Source organism: Chionomys nivalis, chromosome 3, assembly GCF_950005125.1.
Source record: "Chionomys nivalis chromosome 3, mChiNiv1.1, whole genome shotgun sequence".
Lineage (NCBI taxonomy): Eukaryota > Metazoa > Chordata > Mammalia > Rodentia > Cricetidae > Chionomys > Chionomys nivalis.
This window is the reverse complement of record NC_080088.1, coordinates 85897207-85917381: the sequence shown is the minus strand read 5'-3', so window position 1 is coordinate 85917381 and position 20175 is coordinate 85897207. Positions and strand designations below refer to the sequence as shown.

The 20175-nt window shown below is 49.6% G+C and overlaps 2 protein-coding genes across 5 annotated transcripts in view; one reads left to right on the top strand and one right to left on the bottom strand.

Moving 5' to 3' along the window:
* The window catches only part of Gtf3a (general transcription factor IIIA), a 22847-nt gene extending 9585 nt beyond the window's left edge, over positions 1-13262 (top strand). Inside the window, exons 2-10 of the mRNA XM_057764700.1 lie at positions 3943-4374; positions 6372-6472; positions 8227-8323; positions 8867-8955; positions 10268-10341; positions 10810-10890; positions 11335-11564; positions 12641-12700; positions 13008-13262. Of these exons, the coding sequence (XP_057620683.1) occupies positions 3943-4374; positions 6372-6472; positions 8227-8323; positions 8867-8955; positions 10268-10341; positions 10810-10890; positions 11335-11564; positions 12641-12700; positions 13008-13172 (1329 nt within the window). The 3' untranslated portion in view covers positions 13173-13262. The remainder of the gene's footprint in view (positions 1-3942; positions 4375-6371; positions 6473-8226; positions 8324-8866; positions 8956-10267; positions 10342-10809; positions 10891-11334; positions 11565-12640; positions 12701-13007) is intronic.
* Mtif3 (mitochondrial translational initiation factor 3) lies at positions 13109-20175 on the bottom strand. Of its 4 annotated transcripts, none has more exons than XM_057765388.1 (4): positions 19942-20175; positions 16779-17212; positions 14510-14667; positions 13109-13463 (listed from the first exon to the last, which is right to left on the bottom strand). In XM_057765388.1, the coding sequence occupies exons 2-4, from the start codon at positions 17209-17211 to the stop codon at positions 13248-13250; spliced, it is 807 nt and encodes a 268-aa protein (XP_057621371.1). In that variant the 5' UTR covers position 17212; positions 19942-20175; the 3' UTR covers positions 13109-13247. The 4 variants fall into 4 exon arrangements, with proteins under 4 accessions (XP_057621371.1, XP_057621373.1, XP_057621374.1 ...); XM_057765390.1 differs by having other exon boundaries at positions 20109-20155; XM_057765391.1 differs by lacking the exon at positions 19942-20175 and adding an exon at positions 19811-19865.

Sequence of the window (20175 nt, the reverse complement as noted above, 5' to 3'; positions counted from 1 at the left end):
ACAGGCTGCTGTGTTCTAATTACGTAGTATTGGACTCTAGCGTCCAAACACCGAGGAGGAGCGGCCCCCAGAGACCACTTCATACACCACAGCCGATGAAAAAGCATGAGGATTTTATTAATTCTGTCATGACAGGGTCCCCCAGCATTCGGGAAGCCGAGGGACCTCGAATAGCTGGTACAGTCTACTTTTAAAGGGGCCACAGAAGCAAGGGGGGTTGTTCTTTGACTATTCTGATTGGCTTATTCAAAGGGGTATTACCAGTAATTGACTGGAGAGCTGTTGCCAGATCAGGTGAGGTAAGAGGTCATTTTGACCCCGTTTCCCAGGGGACTGAACCAAAACATACGGATATGGGTAATTGTTCAGGAATTAAGTACGTGCGAGTGTAGCTGTTAGGTCCTTGGTTCCCAGGGGAGGAGGGGAAGCACTATGGCACAGAGGCTGAGAGGATTCAGAATTGTCAAAATGGCTTCAGAATTGTCTTAAAGTCTTACAGTAGCCCTGTGTTAAACATCACACACGGGCTTATTATCTTATGCAGTTCTAGGGCCACCGGCACTGGAACTGCTATTTATAGAAAACGTGGATTTCAGAGAAATTAACTGCCTAAAGGTCAAATAGGAAACAGGACGCAAAGACAGGGCCCAGCACCCCAAAGCCCGCATCTCTAACCAGCAGGGTAAGCACTCACAGGCCTCCTCCGTCCCAGTCGCATGGCTACCCCCTCAACTCCAGACCTCCAACTTTGCTAATGACAAGGTCCTCTTAGGGTACACTTAGTATTCCAGAACTTTCTTTCCAATCCACGATATCTCCACTTCTTCTTTAGTAGCATATTTGTCCTGTCAAGTGTTGCCTCAAAAAATGATCACTCTGCCGGGCGGTGGTGGCACACGCCTTTAATCCCAGCACTCGGGAAGCAGAGGCAGGCGGATCTCTGTGAGTTCGAGGCCAGCCTGGTTTACAAGAGCTAGTTCCAGGAGAGGAACCAAAAGCTACGGAGAAACTCTGTCTCGAAAATCCAAAAAAAGAAAAAAGAAAAAAAAATGATCACTCTTTGTAATCACAGACAACGCGGGAAGGGACCAGCTTCTGGAAGGGGCTTCTCCCTCAGTTATGGAATACACTCTACCTGATGAGATCACAGATGTCAGATGGTTTTGAAGGTCTCGGTGGAATTAACCAGAGACCAGAGGATATCTGGATTAGTTTGGGGGAAAAAAGCCCCTGGGTAACAGAATTCTTTTGGTGTAGTTGAGATAGAACTGAAGTCTCCCTAGTAATCCATTGCTGATGGAGTCATGGCTCAGCCCAGATACTAGAGCGCTAAGGTCTTCCTTGGGCATAAGTGAAAATGAGTAAGTACAGTCCAGGATGGGACATTTATGGTCAGTTGGCGGGTAGACTGTGGCAGCATTCACAGGGGTAAGAAGAGACACTTTGGATATGCTGGGCTTAAAGGTATGTGGGTCTTAAGGGTATAGAGACTAAGATGCAACCAGAATGGCCAAAATTTGATGGTGGTTGAAGCTGAGTGAGAGTCCAATGCGCTCTGTGTACTGTTGGTTCCATTTTGGGGCATGCTTAACATTTTGGTGATGATGATGATGGTGGTGGTGGTGGTGGTAATGGTGGTGGTGATGGTGGTGGTAGTGGTGGTGTTGATGGTGGTGCTGGTGGTGGTGGTGTTGATGGTGGTGGTGATAGTGGTGGTGGTGGTGGTGGTGATGATGGTGGTGGTGGTGGTGGTGATGATGGTGGTGGTGGTGGTGGTGATGATGGTGGTGGTGGTGGTGGTGGTAACGATGAAAATGTGACTGGGAAAAATAAGTAAGTTGTTTTTAAAACACGTGGCTATGAAGGGCAGGGGTGTGATCAGCAATGAACGGTGTAATCACCGGGATCTAAGACAGAGTTGTTTGTTTAAAGGATGACAGAAATAAATTTGAGCATGTTTGTTGGCTGAGTGTCGCGAGATACTTCTTTACAATGTGTAAAGATATGTCAATAGTGATTGGTTTCATAAAAAGCTGAACGGCCAATAGCTAGGCAGCATTTTCAGGCGGAGAGGATGTTGGAAAGAAGAAGGGCGGAATCCTGAGGAGATGCCAGGGATGCGGAGCCAGCATTATGGGCTTCACAAAATAAACACAAACAAGCCATGTAAAAGAACATAGATTAAAAGATCCAGGTTAATTTAAGTTATAAAAGCCTAAGCTATTGGCCAACCTTTCATAATAAGAAGTCTCTGTGATGTGTGTGTGTGTGTGAGTTGGCGACCCAAAGAAAAACCCGCCTACAGCTGAGCACGTTTCTTATATGAGCATAAGCCAGCCAAGGGTGTATTGGTTATTGCTACCAAATCGCTGGCCCACAAATCTCTCTACAACTCAATGGCTTCTAGTCATTGCCACAGATGCGTGCTGGATCTGGCTGGTATGGCTGACTGGCTTATTCATGCTGGGCTTGGCTGGTAGGGCTCAGTTTTGTTCCTCCACTCTTTTCTTCTTGGGATAGAAATTTTATCCTTGGGCAATGGCACAGGTGCAGGGGACACAGAGAAGTTTTCTTGAGACTTAGGCTTGGAAATCACACGCAGTTGCTTCTGACTGATAGCGTCAAAGTAGCCTCAAAGTTGGGAACAGAATCCAAGGATGAGTGAAGAGCCCCCTGAGTAATGGAGAAAGAAGTCAAGTGATGGAGAGAGCCCCCATCTAGAGTATGGGTGTGATAGTTCTCTGTAAATCTTCGGCTTTGACCCTCAGGACTCACAAGCCCCGCCCCCCGGAACAGGGCGGAGATGTTCAGGTCTGAGAAGAGCCTGAATCTTAGCTGGGCACCATATTGTCTAACCAAGGTTATTCACTAAAAGGATAGATGGGAGAAGATTACGCGGTCCATGCTGCTTAGCTGAGACCAAAGTCCTTGGAAAACAAGAGTCACAGGGACGGGACCTCAGAATCTTCTAGAAGCTGATCTTCAGAAAAAGGGAAGGACAGACAGAGAGAGAGGTAGGGAGAGGACCGGAACTGGGAGGGCGTGTCTGAAGCTGGAGTGGAGGAGAGGAGGGGGAGAAAGGAATGCGGGAAGGGGACTGAGAGCCAGCCAGCAATACACACAGGCACGTGGGGCATGAATCCAAGGAGCAAGGGTGGGCATGAGGAGATTCCAATAGCGACACAGAAAATGACCTGTGAACAACTTTCTTGTCCCCAGACTTTTCTGCATCTGGTTTGTTGAGACCCTCTTGTAACCCTCTACCTCCCCCCCCCTTTCCCTTTTGGTTTTTTGAGACAGTTTTCTCTGTATTGCCCTGGATGTCCTGGAACTCACTCTGTGGACCAGGCTGGCCTCAAACTCAAAGAGATCCGCCTGCCTCTGTCTCTGAGTGCTGGGATTAAAGGCGTGCGCCACCACCAAGTCAATCAATCCCTTTTCATGTGGATGAGTTTTACTGGGGTACAGTGCGTTCAAAACATTCTTTAGTAAAGATAATTCATGGTCATCTTAATTTCAGCCAACAGTAAGATCAGCCAGTTCAGCCCTTCATAAATGCACACCACCCTGCTGGTAAAGATTCAAAAAGGGCATTTTTCAGTCTCTGCCAACACAAGAGATTAAATCAAGAGAATAGAAAGAGGAAAGCCTAGGGCTGAGAACGGCCCCAAACACTTGAGGACTCAAAAAGAAAGTCGACAAAACACTCATCAGCATATTTGCCTTCAGAAATTACTGTTTAATTGTTCCTGATAAACTCTGGGTTTTGGAAATTTGAAAAATCCCCACGCTATGCGAATGAGCTGACAAGCTTGAGATCTACTGTGCCTGGGGCTTGTGGCAGGAGGCAGAGGGCAAACCTGGAATGTGAAGAACAGGCCATCTTAAACCAGGTGGGCACTTTGGGCCCTTAAGCAGTGCTTCCGGTTTCTGTAAACCAAGACAGCTGAGCACAAAGCCCGCCTTTTCGGACGCCTGCGCAGCCAGGCTCTTCTGCGGGGCCTCTCTGAGCATGCGCAGTCGAGGGGCGGGGTTTGCTGGGCGGGGCCTGGAGCCCTGCGAGGCCGCGTTCCCGGAAGTGTGGAGTCCGGGGAACGTACGCTGTTTACCTGTGCTGTCCGGGCGTTCCAGGAGCGGCACGTGGCTGCCCCGCCTCGGCCCGGGAGCGGCCTCGTCGCCCTGGAGCCGCGGGTCTCGGTCGCGGAAGCCGTGTCGTCCCTGACCTTCGAGGACGCGTTCGTGGCGGCCTGTGCGGGCACCGCCCCGCCGCGCCCTGCGCTCCCCACCAGGTTCATCTGCTCCTTCCCCGACTGTGGCGCCAGTTACAACAAAGCCTGGAAGCTAGACGCTCATCTGTGCAAGCACACGGGGGAGGTAACCTGGCTGCGGATGCGCGTGGCCAACACGGCGTGGGGGCAGCGTCCTAGTCTTGGCCTTGGTGGAGCAAGGACGGAGGTCTAGGGCAGCCCTTACCCCAGTCGTCATTAGTAGGGGGTCAGATACCCCCTAGACACACCCATCCAGTGAATCTCCGCCTCCTAGAGCTCCTGCAGGGGAAAGCTTAAGGGTTCCCTGCAAGCAACAAGTGTACACCCTTTTAATTGCCCGGCTTTGGTCAGGTATCAAGCCGGGTAAGGGGTAGTCAGGTAAAGCCTTCCTGTTTGGATCTTTCCCCTGGCCCGTCTCTTGGCAGACTTACCCATTACTGCCATCCCTCATAACATCCTTTGTGACATTAGCTCCTCTTCTCCTTGCCTATTCTGGTCCCACATTGGTCCGTGTTGGAGGCAGAGCTTGCCTTTCCTTCTAGACTAGAAATGCTGCACTTTGGTTGGACACTAAGTTGTGTTTATTGTCCCACAATAATTTGACTAGTGTCGACCCTACTCTGGCACTGGAGCTGAACAAGGTTCTTTGACTCTGTTCTGGGCAGTGCGGCTCACCTGAGTGCTCCTGTCCACTGGCTGTCTAGTACTGTGAATGAGGTCTTGGTACCACTCTCCTGGATTTCAGAGTATTTCCATAGTTAGGTACACGTGATATCTATATCTATATCTATATCTATATAGATAGATATAAAGATATATATATATATATCTTTACTGTGGATTCACCAGAGCATCCCCTCTCCTCCTTTCAGGGTCCCAAAGGGAGATTGCAGTTAGGACTGGGAGCTGTTTCCTTTGCCCCTGCAGCTATGAGTTTTTTTTTTTTTTTTTGGTTTTTCGAGACAGGGTTTCTCTGTGGTTTTGGAGCCTGTCCTGGAACTAGCTCTAGTAGACCAGGCTGATCTCGAACTCACAGAGATCCGCCTGCCTCTGCCTCCCAAGTGCTGGGATTAAAGGCGTGCGCCACCACCGCCCGGCGCTATGAGCTTTTTCAACTGTGATGCATTTATTTTCCTGTATCGGTGCCTCAGGTATCTCTTAGTCCAGACACTGAGCTCCCTGGGATGAGACAACCTGCTCCTTCCTCTGCCCTGAGTTCCCATTGGTTGGGATGCTGTGGAGAGATGTGCAAACAGGCCACATGTGCTCATAGCAAAGTAACCTTGAAAAGGGATTTGCAGGGGAATCCTGGTCCCTGCTAGGAGCGGGTTCACCCGCTTATTTCAGATGCTGTCTTAGGCTTTCTATGGCTGTGACAGAACACCAAGATCAAAAAGCAAGTTGGGGAGGAAAGGGTTTATTTGGCTTACACACTTCAGCATTGCTGTTCATCACTGAAGGAAGTCAGGACAGGAACTGAGACAGGGCAGGATCCTGGAAGCAGGAGCTGATGCAGAGGCCATGGAGGGGAGCTGCTTACTGGCTTGCTTCCCATGACTTGTTCAAGCCACCTTATAGAACCCAGCACCAACAACCCAGAGATGGTGCCACCCACATTGGGCTGGTCCTTCCCCCTTCTGATCACTAAATGACAAAATGCCTTACAGGATCTCATCAAGGCATTTCCTCAACCAAGGCTTCTTCCTCTCATGACTCTAGCTTGTGTCAAATTGGCAGACAAAACTAGGCAGTACACTGTCCGTCCACAAAGCAGTGACCTTGTGATAAGATGGGGTGTTTATGGTGTAGAACTCATTGCAGCAGAATTAGCTCTTGCTGAATGGACATAGTCCCGGAGAGGAAGCCCAAAGCTTTTGCCTCCCACAGATCAGACTTGTAACAACAGAGCTGATGAGGTGGCTCGGTGAGGAGGGGTACTGGGAGCCAGATCTAAGGACCTGGATTCCTGGAACCCAAGGGTAGACGGAAAGAACTGACCCTGAAAGTTGTCCTCTGACCTCCACACGTATGTAGTGGTACACACACACACACACAATCAATATCTGTAACATTTTTCCTTCTTCCCCGTTTTCTCTGCACCAGAGGCCATTTGTTTGTGACTATGAGGGCTGTGGCAAGGCCTTCATCAGAGACTACCATCTGAGTCGACATGTCCTGATTCACACCGGAGAAAAGCCTTTTGTGTGAGTACGGGCTGACTAGACCTTTGCAGTGGGTCCTATGTTGCACGTAGCCCTGGCAAGATGATTGCTGATTCATAGGATTAAGAATGGAGGGTGCTGGCGAAATGGCTTAGCTGGTAAAAGTACTTGCCACCAAGCTTGACAACCTGAATTTGAACCTCGAAGTGTCGCCGGTGGTTCAGGCTGGCTGCTGTCAAGAGCTGGGGACTTTATGACAGTGGTTTTGCACTCAGATTGTATAACATCTGTGCCCCTTCTGTGCCATGCAATGCCTGTGTTCCTCTGTCCTTTTCTCCGTATCTTCCCCGTGTGCTGGGCCCTCAGAAATGAAACTGGTCCAGCTGTCCTTGACAACAATGCTTTTCTGCGGCTTGCCAGGGTCCTTCTTGCCCCTGCCACTGGTTCCTGCTAGGATTTGTGACCCTATTCTCCCATCCTGTGCTTGTGTTTAACTGTCTGTAGTTTTAGAGTGCAGAGGAAGTAAGCACAAGTCGCTCACACATCGGGCTTTCTGTGTTCTGACTGGAATGCTGAAGTAGTATTGGGAAGGGTAGGGTACTCCAGGGTCTTTGGGGACTTGGGCTCCAGATTGGTCTCTCTATACCATTCTCATCTTGGTCCTTCAACCCTGTAATCCAAGATGCCTTTTTGGTGCCCAGCTTTTTCAGGGAGGGCAGTAGGCCTGCTGTTCCCATTTCAGGCGCCATGAGCGTTGAGTGGGGTGGCCTGAGCTTAGCCATGGCCACCTCTAATTGGAGGGACAGTGGGGAGGAAGCTCAGTTACATAACCCCCCCTCCCATGTGCTGGTGTGGCCTCTGCACTGTACCCCCTCATTGTGTTTGCGGACTCTTGACCCCTTGCCCAGGTGCACAGTGCCCAAGGGGCATCTTCTAGTGCAATGAGACTGGGAAAGGAGTCCTCATTGCTCAGGCCATGAACTCTTCACGAGGGACTTAACTCCTTCAAGGCCAAGGGCAAGTGGAATGGCTTAGTGACATCCCAGAGGGGACAGTGGGTCACAGTTTTGTTCCAAGTATTATTTTTTTACCTGTGGTGACAATACTAGAGCCAGGCTCTTTTCCTGTTGAAAGTGCAGTTTATGGGGACATTTCTCACAAGAGTTAGGTTATTGAATTCTAAATCAAAATGGTGGAACCTGGAGCCCAAGGTGCTATCAGGCGTCCGAGGCCAGTGTTCTCCTCCCTTTGCCAGTGTACAGGGATGGGTGAGCCAGTGTACATTTTGCCCAGAGTGGACATGCAAAGCATCCTGTTGCACACCTGTCCAAGCTGAGGCCTGCATGACATGGTGTGGCATGTGCTCCTGTCCCCCAGCCCCAACACACGCACAAGACCTTCCACCAAGCCACAATCCCAGCGTGACTCTTTGGGATTTACTAAAAGGCTACTTTATAGTGTTCTTTGGAATCATCAGCTTTTATAATGTAGAAGGATTTGCACATCCTTTTTTAAAATACCATTTTATTATTTTATACGTATGGGGGTTTGCCTGCATGTATTTCTGTGTTGTATGTGCAGGGTGCCTATGGAAACTAGAAGAGGGCATCAGATCCCCTGGAACTGGAGTTACAGGTGGTTACAAGCCACCACATGGGTGCTAGGAACTGAACCTGGGTCCTCTGCTCGAGCAGCCAGTGCTGTTGCCTGAGCCGTCTCTCCAACCCCAGATGTTCACACCCTAAACCCTCTTTCACGTTAGTGTATTATATTTTGGTTCATACAATCTCTTGCAGTTGTGAAGATAATGGTTGTAATCAGAAATTCAACACAAAATCCAACTTGAAGAAACACATTGAACGCAGACATGAAAATCCACAGAGACAGTATATAGTGAGTATGGCTTTATATGCTTCAACTCTGACGATTTTTACATTTGCCACCAAAGTGAGTTCACAGAAGGCAGATTTTCTCTTGCTAGGTATGCGAGGCCCAGCATTGGCTGTCCTCATCATGCAAGTTCTCCCTTTGCAGACTCACCTTGGGCACCCTATGTTACTACTGGCTACCCCAGCAGAAGCATGCTTGCTTTTCTGAATGTCATTGCTCTTTAAATTTTGAGATGAAGCATTTCACAGGGACTAAGTGGGAAAAGTTTTATATTTATTCATTTTATTTTATGTGCAAGTGTGTTTTGCCTGCTTATGTGCCTGTGCACCACACGCATGTTGGTGCCTGTGGAGGTCAGAGGAGGGTGTCAGTTCCTGTGGAACTGGAGTTAGGGAGCTTGTGAAGCACCAGGTGGGTGCTGGAGTCCGCATGGGTCCTCCCAGAGAGAAGCAGTGTCCTTAACCATGGGGCCATATGTAGCCTCGAGAGGACTTCAGCAGCTGTTGAGTCTCTCCCTTACTGAACAGGGCATTTATGTCTTCACAGTGCAGTTTTGAAGGTTGCACGAAGGCCTTTAGGAAGCACCAGCAGCTGAAAACACATCAGTGCCAGCACACGGGCGAGCCGCTCTTCAGGTCAGTGCTTTGCCAACACTGCAGTTCAGAGAAGGACAAAGATCGGGGTCCTGAGTGCAGCTGTCGTGTGTGCTCGTGGGGACTTGAACAGTTATATTTGTTTTCATGTCTCTAAAAATCATTTTGCGTGTGTGGAGAACAGCTTGTGAGAATCTTGCGGCGCTGGCTAAGCCTGAAGTGAAGGCGAGGAACCGCCTATTCGGCTTTATGGCATGCCATCCTGAAGACTCTTTCTCTACAGAACGGAAGTAACTGGGCTCTGCCTGCACTGAGGGTTTCCTGAGTACTCAGGACACATGGGGTGGGGTGCAGTGGTCAGGTGTGTGTGCCAGGGAGCCTGCCTGCCTTTGTGGTGTCTCCCTGCACAGTTGGGCTGACCAGGGCCTTGCTTCTGGCTCCCACCGGCTGCGCTCTGCCCTGTGCTGCTGCAGTGACAGTGCGGTGTCACCCATAGGCCTGTGGCCCTGGCGCTGCCCTGCTGTGCGGTTTTCACTGGTGCTGAGGAGCCAGCACTCGGCCCTTCTTTCCTCACTCCCCTGCAGCCCTTGCATCTGCTGTCTCCCTTTCCTCCCTGGTTGCTTCTCTTTTCTGTTTCCTTGAGCCAGGCTCTTGCTGCACAGCTCAGGCTAGTCTTGGCCTCTCAGTTGTCCTGTCCCTGTTCCTCAGTGCTGGAATCAAAGGCATGGACCACCATGCCCAGCAGCAAACACCATTTGGTTTGGTTTTGTTTGTTTGAGACAAGTTTCTGTGTGTAACAGCTCTGGCTGTCCTGGAACTTGCTTTGTAGATCAAACTGGCCTTGAACTCACAGAGATCCACCTGTCTCTGCTTCCCTCCCGAGTTCTGGGATTAAAGATGTGCGCCACCACCGTCCAGCTACAAACACCGTCTCTTGTTGGCATTTTTCTGGTGCTTGTCTCCACTGAGCTGCACCTCCAGGCCCTGTGCCATGTTCTTATCTGACAATGTGTAGCACTTTGGCCACACAGACAGGCAGCTCAGGATGATCCATTGTCACCTAAACCAAGTCAGCCAGCCTCCTGAAGTAGCTTCTGTGGCCACAATACAGGATATTTTCAGAACTATGAGAACTTTTAATTTGATGACATAAACAAAAGATGTGTGACTTTTTCTCAAAATAGCTTGTTTTGCTCCAAAGCTGGCCAAGTCACTGGTGTTTATATTTAGGGCCACAGCTGAGTCTTTACTTTGGTGACAGATTTGGTGTGGGAAGCGATGGGCTCTGGTGAGAGGATTTCAGCAAAGTTCTCCACGGTAAGGGACTAGCCAATTTCCTGTGCTGCTTTCCCAGGTGCCCACAGGAGGGATGTGGGAAGCACTTTGCCTCACCCAGCAGGCTGAAGCGGCATGGGAAGGTTCACGAGGGTACGTACAGATGGGCACTATGCTGGCACTGGGAGACACACCAACAGCAGGATGTGCTTGCTGCTTGGGCCACTTGGCATCCTTGGTCTACTCCATAGTCACACTAAGTACACAGAGCTGTGTGGCAAAGGACACTGCTCTGTTATTTGGGTCTTGGTCCCTTGTCATTGCCATTAAACCAGTGTGGTACTAAGCACCCGGTTATGCTTCGAGTTTATTAATAACCCTTTTTATGTACCACCTGTGAGTCTCTTTCTAGTTAGCGCCTCTAAAGTGCGCAAAAGGTTTAGACAGTCGAAGTTGCCAGAGCAGTGAGCGTAACACCCCCATTTCATTTCCTCCAGCAGAGCGGCAGTTTTGAGAGAGGAGAAAGACTACACGGGCACACAGTTCCTTTCTGGTTGTCATCAGTGTTACACTGGGCATTCAGAATAGGCAGTGGATAACTTTTTTTGTTTTGTTGAACAGGCTATCTGTGTCAAAAGGGATGTTCCTTTGTGGCAAAAACATGGACAGAGCTTTTGAAGCACATGAGGGAAGCCCATAAAGGTAGGCGACATGAAGCTGAGGGCGGGCATCAGCCCTGGGGAGCTGAGGGTGCACTCTGAAAGACTGAAATACACACTGATGCTGTAAAGGAGGGGCTCGGCATCATGTGTAGTGCTGGCTTCCTGGGCGCCACATCTCCAAGCTGGTGCTGCTGTTCACTTGGCTTTTGTGGGACTGTGCAACTCTGCAGGGCTTCTTGGGAAATGTTGCTGCATGTCAGAGGACAGAGGCAGATGCCTGCCCAGTCACCATGCTAGGGACACCTGCTCCTTGCCAAGTGAAGAGTCAGGGAAGTTGGGAGTCATGAGAAGACTTAAGGGGTTCAGAGCCAGTGGCAGTGAGATGCGGGGTTTAAGTTTCCTCTGACATCCCCGGTTTGTGTGTAGTCTCAGGACTAGACGTGCAGTAATAGAGAGGTTGGCTAAGTGAGTGTTTCCCCGCCAGAGGAAGTCACCTGTGCCGTGTGCCAAAAGACATTAAAGCGCAAAGACTACCTTAAGCAGCACATGAAGACTCATGCTCCAGAGAGAGACGTGTACCACTGTCCGCGAGAAGGCTGTGGGAGAACCTACACTACCGTGTTCAACCTGCAGAGCCACATTCTCTCCTTCCATGAGGAAGAGCGACCGTTCGTGTGTGAGCATGCTGGCTGTGGCAAGACGTTTGCAATGAAAGTGAGTGCCTGCTCCAACCAGGTGGTCTTCATGTCCAGCCTGCAGAACCCCAGGTCCCCATTCTGACCCAGCCAGGCCAGAAGCCCCAGGTTTGGAAGCTGATGAACTTATTTTGACAAGTGCTCAGGGTAGTAGTTCTCAACCTCCCTAATGCTGTCACCCTTTAAAGTTCCTCATATGGTGACCCCCCAACCATAAAATTATTTCTTTGCTACTAATAACTGTAACTTTGCTACTGTTATAAATCATGATGTAAATATCTGATATGCAGAATATCTGATAGTCAACCCCAAAGGGGTCTTGACCCACAGGTTAAGAACCACTGCTCTAGGGGATTCTGGCTGTGCTGTGGGAGAGCCAGGGTCCTTACTTAGAGAGCCAATACTCTGAACTTGTAGACCATCACATAGGGCCTGAGAAAGGAGGTGGGTACCACGGATGGGCAGCCTCTGGGCTGTGGGATCTTGGCATGATTCACAGGGTCAGGTGAGAACATGGTTCCTAGCAGGGCATTGTGCAGTTTGCTTCGGCCTAGCTGGTCTCTTACGAGCTCTTACTATGGACTGTAAACTCTCCAAGCATAGCTCAGGTCAGTCCACACTGGGACAGGTGTGGTGACCACTGCTGCCAGCCAGCAGGGCAGAAGCCGCAGAGAGAGTCAGCTAAGCAAGCATGAGCTGGGAGTTCAATCCCAGCAGGCTTCCCTTCTCAGGCAAGATCTAAGTCAGTAGACAGATGGAATAAATTCCCTGCATGGCCCTTGGAAAAGACTGAACATCACTCTGCTGAGGAGTGGAAGTCCCCTAGGCTCTGGTCAAATTCATTCCACAGCAGACAGGCAGCTGGTAGTTTGCAGCATTTCATGACATTTTAATGTTAGCAGATACCCAAGAATTTTTAATTTTTTAAAAGCTTAATTATTGGAACCAGCATACATGTGGTTCTGAGCCGCCATGTGGTTTCTGGGAACAGAACCTGGGTCCTCTGCAAGAGTGGCTCATGCTCTAACCACTGAGCCAGCTCTCCAGCCCTGGACCAAGGGTTTCTAAAGTGGCCTTCTTTTTCCTGCACTGCAGCAAAGCCTTATAAGGCACAGCGTCGTGCACGATCCTGACAAGAAGAGGATGAAGCTCAAAGTAAGTCGAGCTGCTTGCACCAGCACTCAGCTGTAAGGTCTGCTTGGCATCTACCCCGGCCCCTCCACCCTGTATGTGTCCACCTGGCCCGCCCCCACCACTGTGTGTGTCCACCCAAGGTGTGATCCACCTGGCCTGCCCCCACCTCTGTGTGTATCCACCTGTTGAAGGTGTGATCCACCTGGCCCGCCCCCACCGCTGTGTGTGTGTCCACCCGTTGAAGGTGTGACTCCATCGAAGTGGATATGGTTGTGACACAAGCAATTCTGATGGGGAATTCAGTTGTCTGTTTTCCTTACTCCCAAAGGTAAAACCACGTCGGGAAAGACGGAGCTTGGCCTCTCACCTCAGTGGGTACCTCCCTCCTAAAAAGAAACCAGAGCCAGACTCCTCCGAGCCTAAAAGTGCACAGTCCAGCAGCAGCCCGCAAGGCCAGATGCTCCCACCAGCTGCATCACTTACCCTCCAGTGAACAGCACTGGCCACATGAGGGACTCTAGAGCAGCCAGCAGGAGCTTCTGCATGAGCCTGGATTTTTTTATTAAAGTCAGTGACACAGAACTTCTGACTCCATGTTTCTGTTATCCTTGCTCAGAGTGTCTCTTCTCTCCGCCTCCTGAGAGTCTCTGTATGCCTTCTCTTCTTTCTTGCTTAAGGGACGAAAAGTACATGTGGAGGCCGTTCCTCCTTTAATGGCTTTCGGTCTGCTTGAGAAGGTTGCTATTCCAGGCATAGTCTGGAGAATCTGGTTAAATATCTCATCCTACAAAGGACAACAGTGCAAGATTAGTTTAAACTTGGTGTCTCTGACGCTGAGGTGAAACTGAGCGTTGCACGTTGGAGCTTCTGTGACAGGCCGCTCAGTTCCCATGTCTGCTGTGCACTGACATCTGCATGGGAACTCCATGTGTGTGCTAACACTGACGGACTGCAGCCTCCGCTCTTATAGCTAGCCCACCCATGCTTTCCCAAAATCAGGCACTGGCTTTGGGTTTTCGCAAAGTACCGTCCTTATTCTGAAGGGAGGGAAGAAGGTCCCACCTGGACTCAGTCGGAAGCAGCTGAGCCGTGCCCTGCGAGTATGTGACGCAAGCAGCCTCGGCTGCAAACACACTGTACCAACGCACCTTTGGTGTGGATAGAGAGAGCTAGGATTAAGGCCAAACAGCACAGCACAGAAACTCCAGCAAGTCTAAGGAATAAAGTTCTCCAGAGAACAGGTGAATAGAAGAGAATCCTATGAATTATCTACTTTTTGTATTTTTTAAAAGAAAATATAGCTTTTTTATTTATTTATTTTTTTTGTTTTTCGAGACAGGGTTTCTTTGTGGTTTTGGAGCCTGTCCTGGAACTAGCTCTTGTAGACCAGGCTGGTCTCCAACTCACAGAGATCCGCCTGCCTCTGCCTCCCGACTGCTGGGATTAAAGGCGTGCGCCACCACCGCCCGGCGACAATATAGCTTTTATATTACAATTCTTAAAAAACTGTGTATGGGTGTTCTGCCTGCATGTACACCACATGTGTGTGGAGCCCACAGAGACCAGAAGATGGCGTCATTCCCTAGAACTGAAGTTAGAAATTTGTCAACTGCCATGTGGATGCTGGGGATTGAACCTGGGTCCTTGGGTTTACATGTGGCAAATACATTGTAACAGAAAACATACAGTAGGTGTACTGTCTGACACTAGGAAGCTGGTACCACACAGGCTGGTAGTCACTAGTCAGTTTCTTTGCCTGTGGTCTTCCAGTTTTTCGACAGTTGTATTTTTGCACGGGTGAACAAAGAACCAGTGGGTGCTCACACTTACCGGCTCATTCCCTGGCTGGTCTGCATTTTTTCCCTTCTTTATTGTGACTTGAACGTGGTATTTTTTCTCAATCCACTGCTGAATCTGTTTACTCTTTGTGTCCAAATCATGCTGTCCAATATTTGAAGAAAAAATGAGTTCCTTTGTCACAGGAGGTCCTGGGTGGAAACAGTGAAGTGTATTGCTGGGTCTGTTTCTGCTCTCCTTTGAAACAGCTTCCACACACACTGGTGTAAGAGTTGAGGCCCACAGGCTCTGAGCCCCATCTCATTTCAGCCTCATGGACCATTAGCTGCTTTTTTAAATGGGGGAGACAGGCATAAAGGTTTGTTGTTTTTAATGTGCTAAATTAATAGTTAAAATCTGCTAAGGCTTGTGTGTATGTGTGCACTTGTGCTTGTGAATGCAGGTGTGCATGCGTGTGCATGCATTTGTGCTTGTGAGTGCAGATGTGTGTGCGTGCGGTCCTCACCTCCCTTGAGAAAGTCTTGTTAGCACACTGTACACCAGGGTCACTAGCCTGTGGGCTCCCATCTCCCCAAAGGGGCAGGTTTGGAGTGCGGCTGAGACTGGATTTTACTTGGTTGTGGGGATTCAAACCACTCTTGTGCACAAGCACTCTCACCCACTGACCCCGCCCCCAGACGGTGTGTCAGACTGAGCTATGAATCTGCAGGAAGACCACCCAAGAGATACAACTGGGGCATAGTGGACAACTCAGGAGACTCAGACAGCAGTGGCTCCTCACTGTCACTGTGCTGAGAATCACTGTGACAGTACTGGGAACACAGAGGCGCTGCAGCCTGGCCCATTTAGGCTCACAGACCGCAGAGTGCACACAAACATTCATAAGAATAAAGAACTGGGAAAAGGCCGAATGCTGTGGAGCTGGAATAACAAATCAGATCCAGTAACTTACCCACAGCTGTCCTGCGAGCATGGGATGTGCCATTTTAAAAATCCACATACTGTTTCTCAACATCTGTCATATTAACACTGGCTCAAGTCCATGAGAACATCTCTTGGGAGGGTGGAGGAGATGCCAACTTTTCCACAATGTTTTAAAGCCTGAACCACATCAGATTCACTGATAGACAACTGTTTATTACCTTTTCTTTCCTTTGTATTTTTGGTTTTTTGTTTGTTTGTTTTTCAAGACAGGATTTCTGTGTATAACAGTCCTCGCCATCCTGTACCTCGATTTGTAGACCAGGCTGGGCTCAAACTCAGAGATCCACTTGGTTCTGCCTCTTGAGTGCTGGGATTAAAGGTGTGCGCCACCATGACCACCTTTAGTACCTTTTCTTATAGGTCTTTAAAAAGTTTCTAGTACCCCTTGCTTTCCACCAGTTGGCTCTGGGTCTCTGTGAGAAAGGAGTGAAGCCGCCAGGCTCTCCAGGCTCCCAGTGTGCTCCACATTTTCTGGCTGTGACATGGTTTGATATCCTCCCTGATCTCGTTAGTTCCCTATGAACGTCTGTTTTCTGGTTAGCATTCCTGGGGTGTAATAAAACAGGTTATCTTTCCTCACGGCGCTCAGCCTCCCACAGTGGGGCCAGTCCCCCAATCCTTGTCACAGCATGAAGCCCATGGAACGGACGGAGTCTTCCATACCTGGGAGCCATAAAAGCCAACCCTCCTCATTGAGTACCCAGTTCCAGGTGGCTTCCGTGACAGGTGTCTTAAGGTGACTGGCCATGTGCACAGGCCAGGGGTACTGTGAACCGTTCCAGCATTTATAAGGTGCTTGAAAAGCAAAATGACAGAAGGAGGCTGGATCTGGAAACCCTCTCTTTCGAGTGTTACTTCACTGCCCCGTCAGCCCCGTCAGCCCCGTCAGCCCCGTCAGCCCCAGGGCTCGCCACTGCATCTGGAGCCCAGATGACGGCGACTTCCATCACTCTGGCGGGCTCACAGTGTCTCCCCCCATACTTGACAGTTTAAAAAAAAGAAGTGATGGACATGGGACATCAAAAATGAGGGGACTGGAGGGAGGGATGTGTACCTCCCTGCAATGATGGTGAAACCGGGCATACCAGAGTTCCCGGTTCCTCACGTCCCTCTGACACCTTGGCAAACACGAGAGGGAGTGCTGCTGTATTGTCCTGAAGCTGTGGCTCTCAACTTTCCTAGTGCTGTCCCCTTTAATATAGTCCCTCATGGTGATCTGATTGCTGTTCTGTATACCCCTGTGCAAAGGGGGATCTCGACCCACAAGCTAAGAACTACTGTTCTGGTGTATCTGAGGCACCAACATTAAAGCACCTACCAGCTTTTGGGGTGGCCTTTTCCTGTTCCCGGAGCTTGAGCCGCTCCTGGTGGATCTGCGCTCCGGTCATGAGCTGGTACTCTGGTGGCTCTGAGCTGGTGTTCCTCTGTACCAGCCTCAAGTCCTGCTTGTCCATGAGCCTGATCACATCGGCTCGGTGCATCAGTCCCAGGTCACTGCCGTTTTCATCCAGGACGCGGATAATCCGCTCACTGATTTTCCTTCCAGTGTTAGTAAAAGCGTCTTTCCTCTTCTGTCTCTTCTCACTGTGGGCATCTCCAGCAGTACTGAAACCTTTGGCAAAGGTGAGGTGCACGAGCTTCGTGGTGGAGGCAGCAGGGGACAGCTGTGCCGGGTCTGGCTTCACGATGGGTTTTCTGAAACATCTTCCAATTGAGGTTTGCAGCATCAGCCTCTTCAGAAGAACAGCCATCCTGATAAAGTAATGGGGAAAGTATATTACCACGCAATCGATGGCCATGGTCTGCTAGTATGGCACAGTGTGGTGCAGGCGAGGCTGCGGCGCCTTACGGCACACAGATCACCAGATCCACGCGTAGGAAGGCAACACCAAGGCATGGCCCCTTGGCAGCTACCATCCCTAGTACAGCTGGTGACCAGACTGAGCACCACGGCACGACTCTTCGCTCTCTGCCTTTGCTTTCACATTCGTGACATCTATTGTTTCCTAGACCCTACAGTACCAGCTCAAAAGTCAAGTTTACCTAAGGGTTTGTTTACAAGGATGAAGTAGAAATGTCATTTCAGGGGCTCCAGAGATGGCTCAGAGGTTAAGAGTCTCATCCTTTGGTAGAGCACCTGGGCGGGATTCCCAAGCAATCATACGGTGTCCAAATGTTCAACTGTAACTCTAGTTCCGGGGATCTGACACCTTCTTCCGGTCTCTGAGGAGACTGCACACATGTGGTACACAGATACATATGCAGACAAGCACTTGTAAAAAATATAAGAAATACACACACACATACACACACACACACACATAGGCACTTTGATTTTTTTTTAAATGCTTCTTTACCACAGTCAAACAATAAAAAGTGCTGTTCTCACTTCTCACGGTGCTTCTTGTGCATGCCTTCACTTCAGAGGCAGAGGCAGTGGATCTCTGTGAGTGCTAGGCCAGCTTGGTCTACACAGTGAGACCCTGTCTGAGGAAAAAAAAATCACAAATTCATAAGAATGTATTATTTAGAATTCTTTACTGGGGACATGGGAATTTGGCTCAGTGGTAGAGCATTTGCCAAAAACGTGCAAGGCCCTGGTTTAATCCTCAGCCCCCAAACACAGCAACAACAATCTTGGAAAATCTTTTGCGTAGAAACAATGTACTGAGCGGCCTATGCAGAAACTGGTGCCATCTTCCACCCACGAGCTGCTAGGATCGGTTACAAAGTAGCCAGCAGACACTGCCTGCTGGGCTTCGGTCTTTTTAACATGACAGTCTGGCCCTGACTGCCCTTTCTAGACAAGATTCTTGGGTTCTAGATTTCCCAGAACACCTTATAATTTTGTTTGGCGTTGATATTTCACTTACAGTTTGGCAGCATGAAGGGGCTCTCCCTAGCCAGTTGCATGATTTAAACGTTAAGGAAAATGGCTGTAATTCCCTTCAACATACTGAAAATGTAAACATCTCTTAGGCTGAAGTTCCCAGCAGTCCAAATCCCCACCTGAAGTGATCAGCTTTTGACCATACTTGGGCACAAACCCAGCTTACAGTGGACATGTCATCACCCCTTGCCTAGAGGCTCTATGCGCTCCCAGCTTTAGTCCTGGCGTGTGACTTCTCCCACCTCAATCTCTGGGGCTGGAGAGCTCCCTGGGAAGTTGCTTTGTGCAAATAAACCTGCTTTTAGTTTTTAAATTGGGCTTAACCTGACTTACTGTGTCCGATACAGAACACCTGTTAGTTTGTACCTTCTTCTGAGAAGCGGTCCTCAGGACACGGCACTGCACTCCGCAGAAGTCTAATTTATTATTAATGGACACCTGAGCTGCTTGGGCTCAGGATCTTATGGATAAGGGACTGATTAGCGTGTGATGCCCGGACTGTGTTCCTTACAAGATAGTGATGATGGGGCTGCAAAGACCGTCTCTAGAACAAAACTTAGGAACGCTTAATATCCAGCTTCTTAAACTGGGGGCTGTGTAGCTGAATGTGGCAGCTGATGCAATATCATGTACGAATGAGCGAGAATCAAAATTAACTCACAAACACCTGCACAATGAGCCCATGGTGCTTCCGCCAGCATGCACTCAGGCTGCAACTAGCAACTCCACGGTAGCCTTTGTCCTTAACACCGCCTGATCTATAGCCACACCACAGTGAGCTTGCCTGATCGCATCAAAACCCACAACACGCTTCACACCTACTTTGCCGTCGGAGCACATAGCACCAGCAAATGCCCACTACCTCAAACATCTCAGTTCAGATTCAAGGCTACGGCAAACCATGAACTGCAAAGTGCTTACGGTTCACAACTTTTAATAAGGCCCTGCTGACATTCTTTAGTATGAAAATTAGTCTATCTCTGAGCTGTAATGTATTACAATGTCTTGCTTTAAAAATTGCTATTTGATTTGCTAACTTAGTTTTCTGAAATTAATAATAATAAAATGAATTATGGCTTGGGATTGGACAGGCTTTCCAACAATTTCTGAAGGGATCCTAAACATACTAATGGTATTTATCACTTCATAGTCACAAGCCCTGACATCCTGACACCTATTCACTCCAGAAGGAATGGGCTCGAGTAGACTCAATATATTGTGAACTCAATTTTGGCCTCCACTATAACTATGGATTCTCTCACCCCCACTTTCAGGAGTTTCAAAAGTCCCGGCACGGCGACGCGCGTCTTTAGTCGCAGCCCTTTGGAAACTGAGGCAGGTGGGTCCCTATAAATTTGATGTCAACCTGGTCTACAGAGTGAGTTCCAGGGCAGCCAGGGCTACATAGTGAGACCCTGTTTCAATAAAAGACAAAAATAAGGAAAATAAAAAATCCTTACAAGGTGTTATAAGGGTCGGCATCGGGCACGCCCACCCGAAGGACACAGCCACCAGGAAGCCAGACTCCCACCAGGACACACTCCTCCCACCCCCACAACGTCCCCCACCCCCAGGTCGTGCGCGTGCGCACCTGCGCGGCGAAAATGGCTGGGATTGCTTGTTCAGTGTCTCGGGAGCGCGGCAGCTGGGTTGGATCCTGAAGCCTGGGGCGCTGTACCCCGTCCGCCTAGGGCGCTCTGCACAGACTGTCCCCGGGACACGTCCTTCCGCCTCAGCCCTGCACCGCCGAGCCCTCACCTTAGCGCTACTGGGGCCGGGGACGGCGAGCGGGAGGAATCGGCAGATCCGTACACGGGCTCCGCGG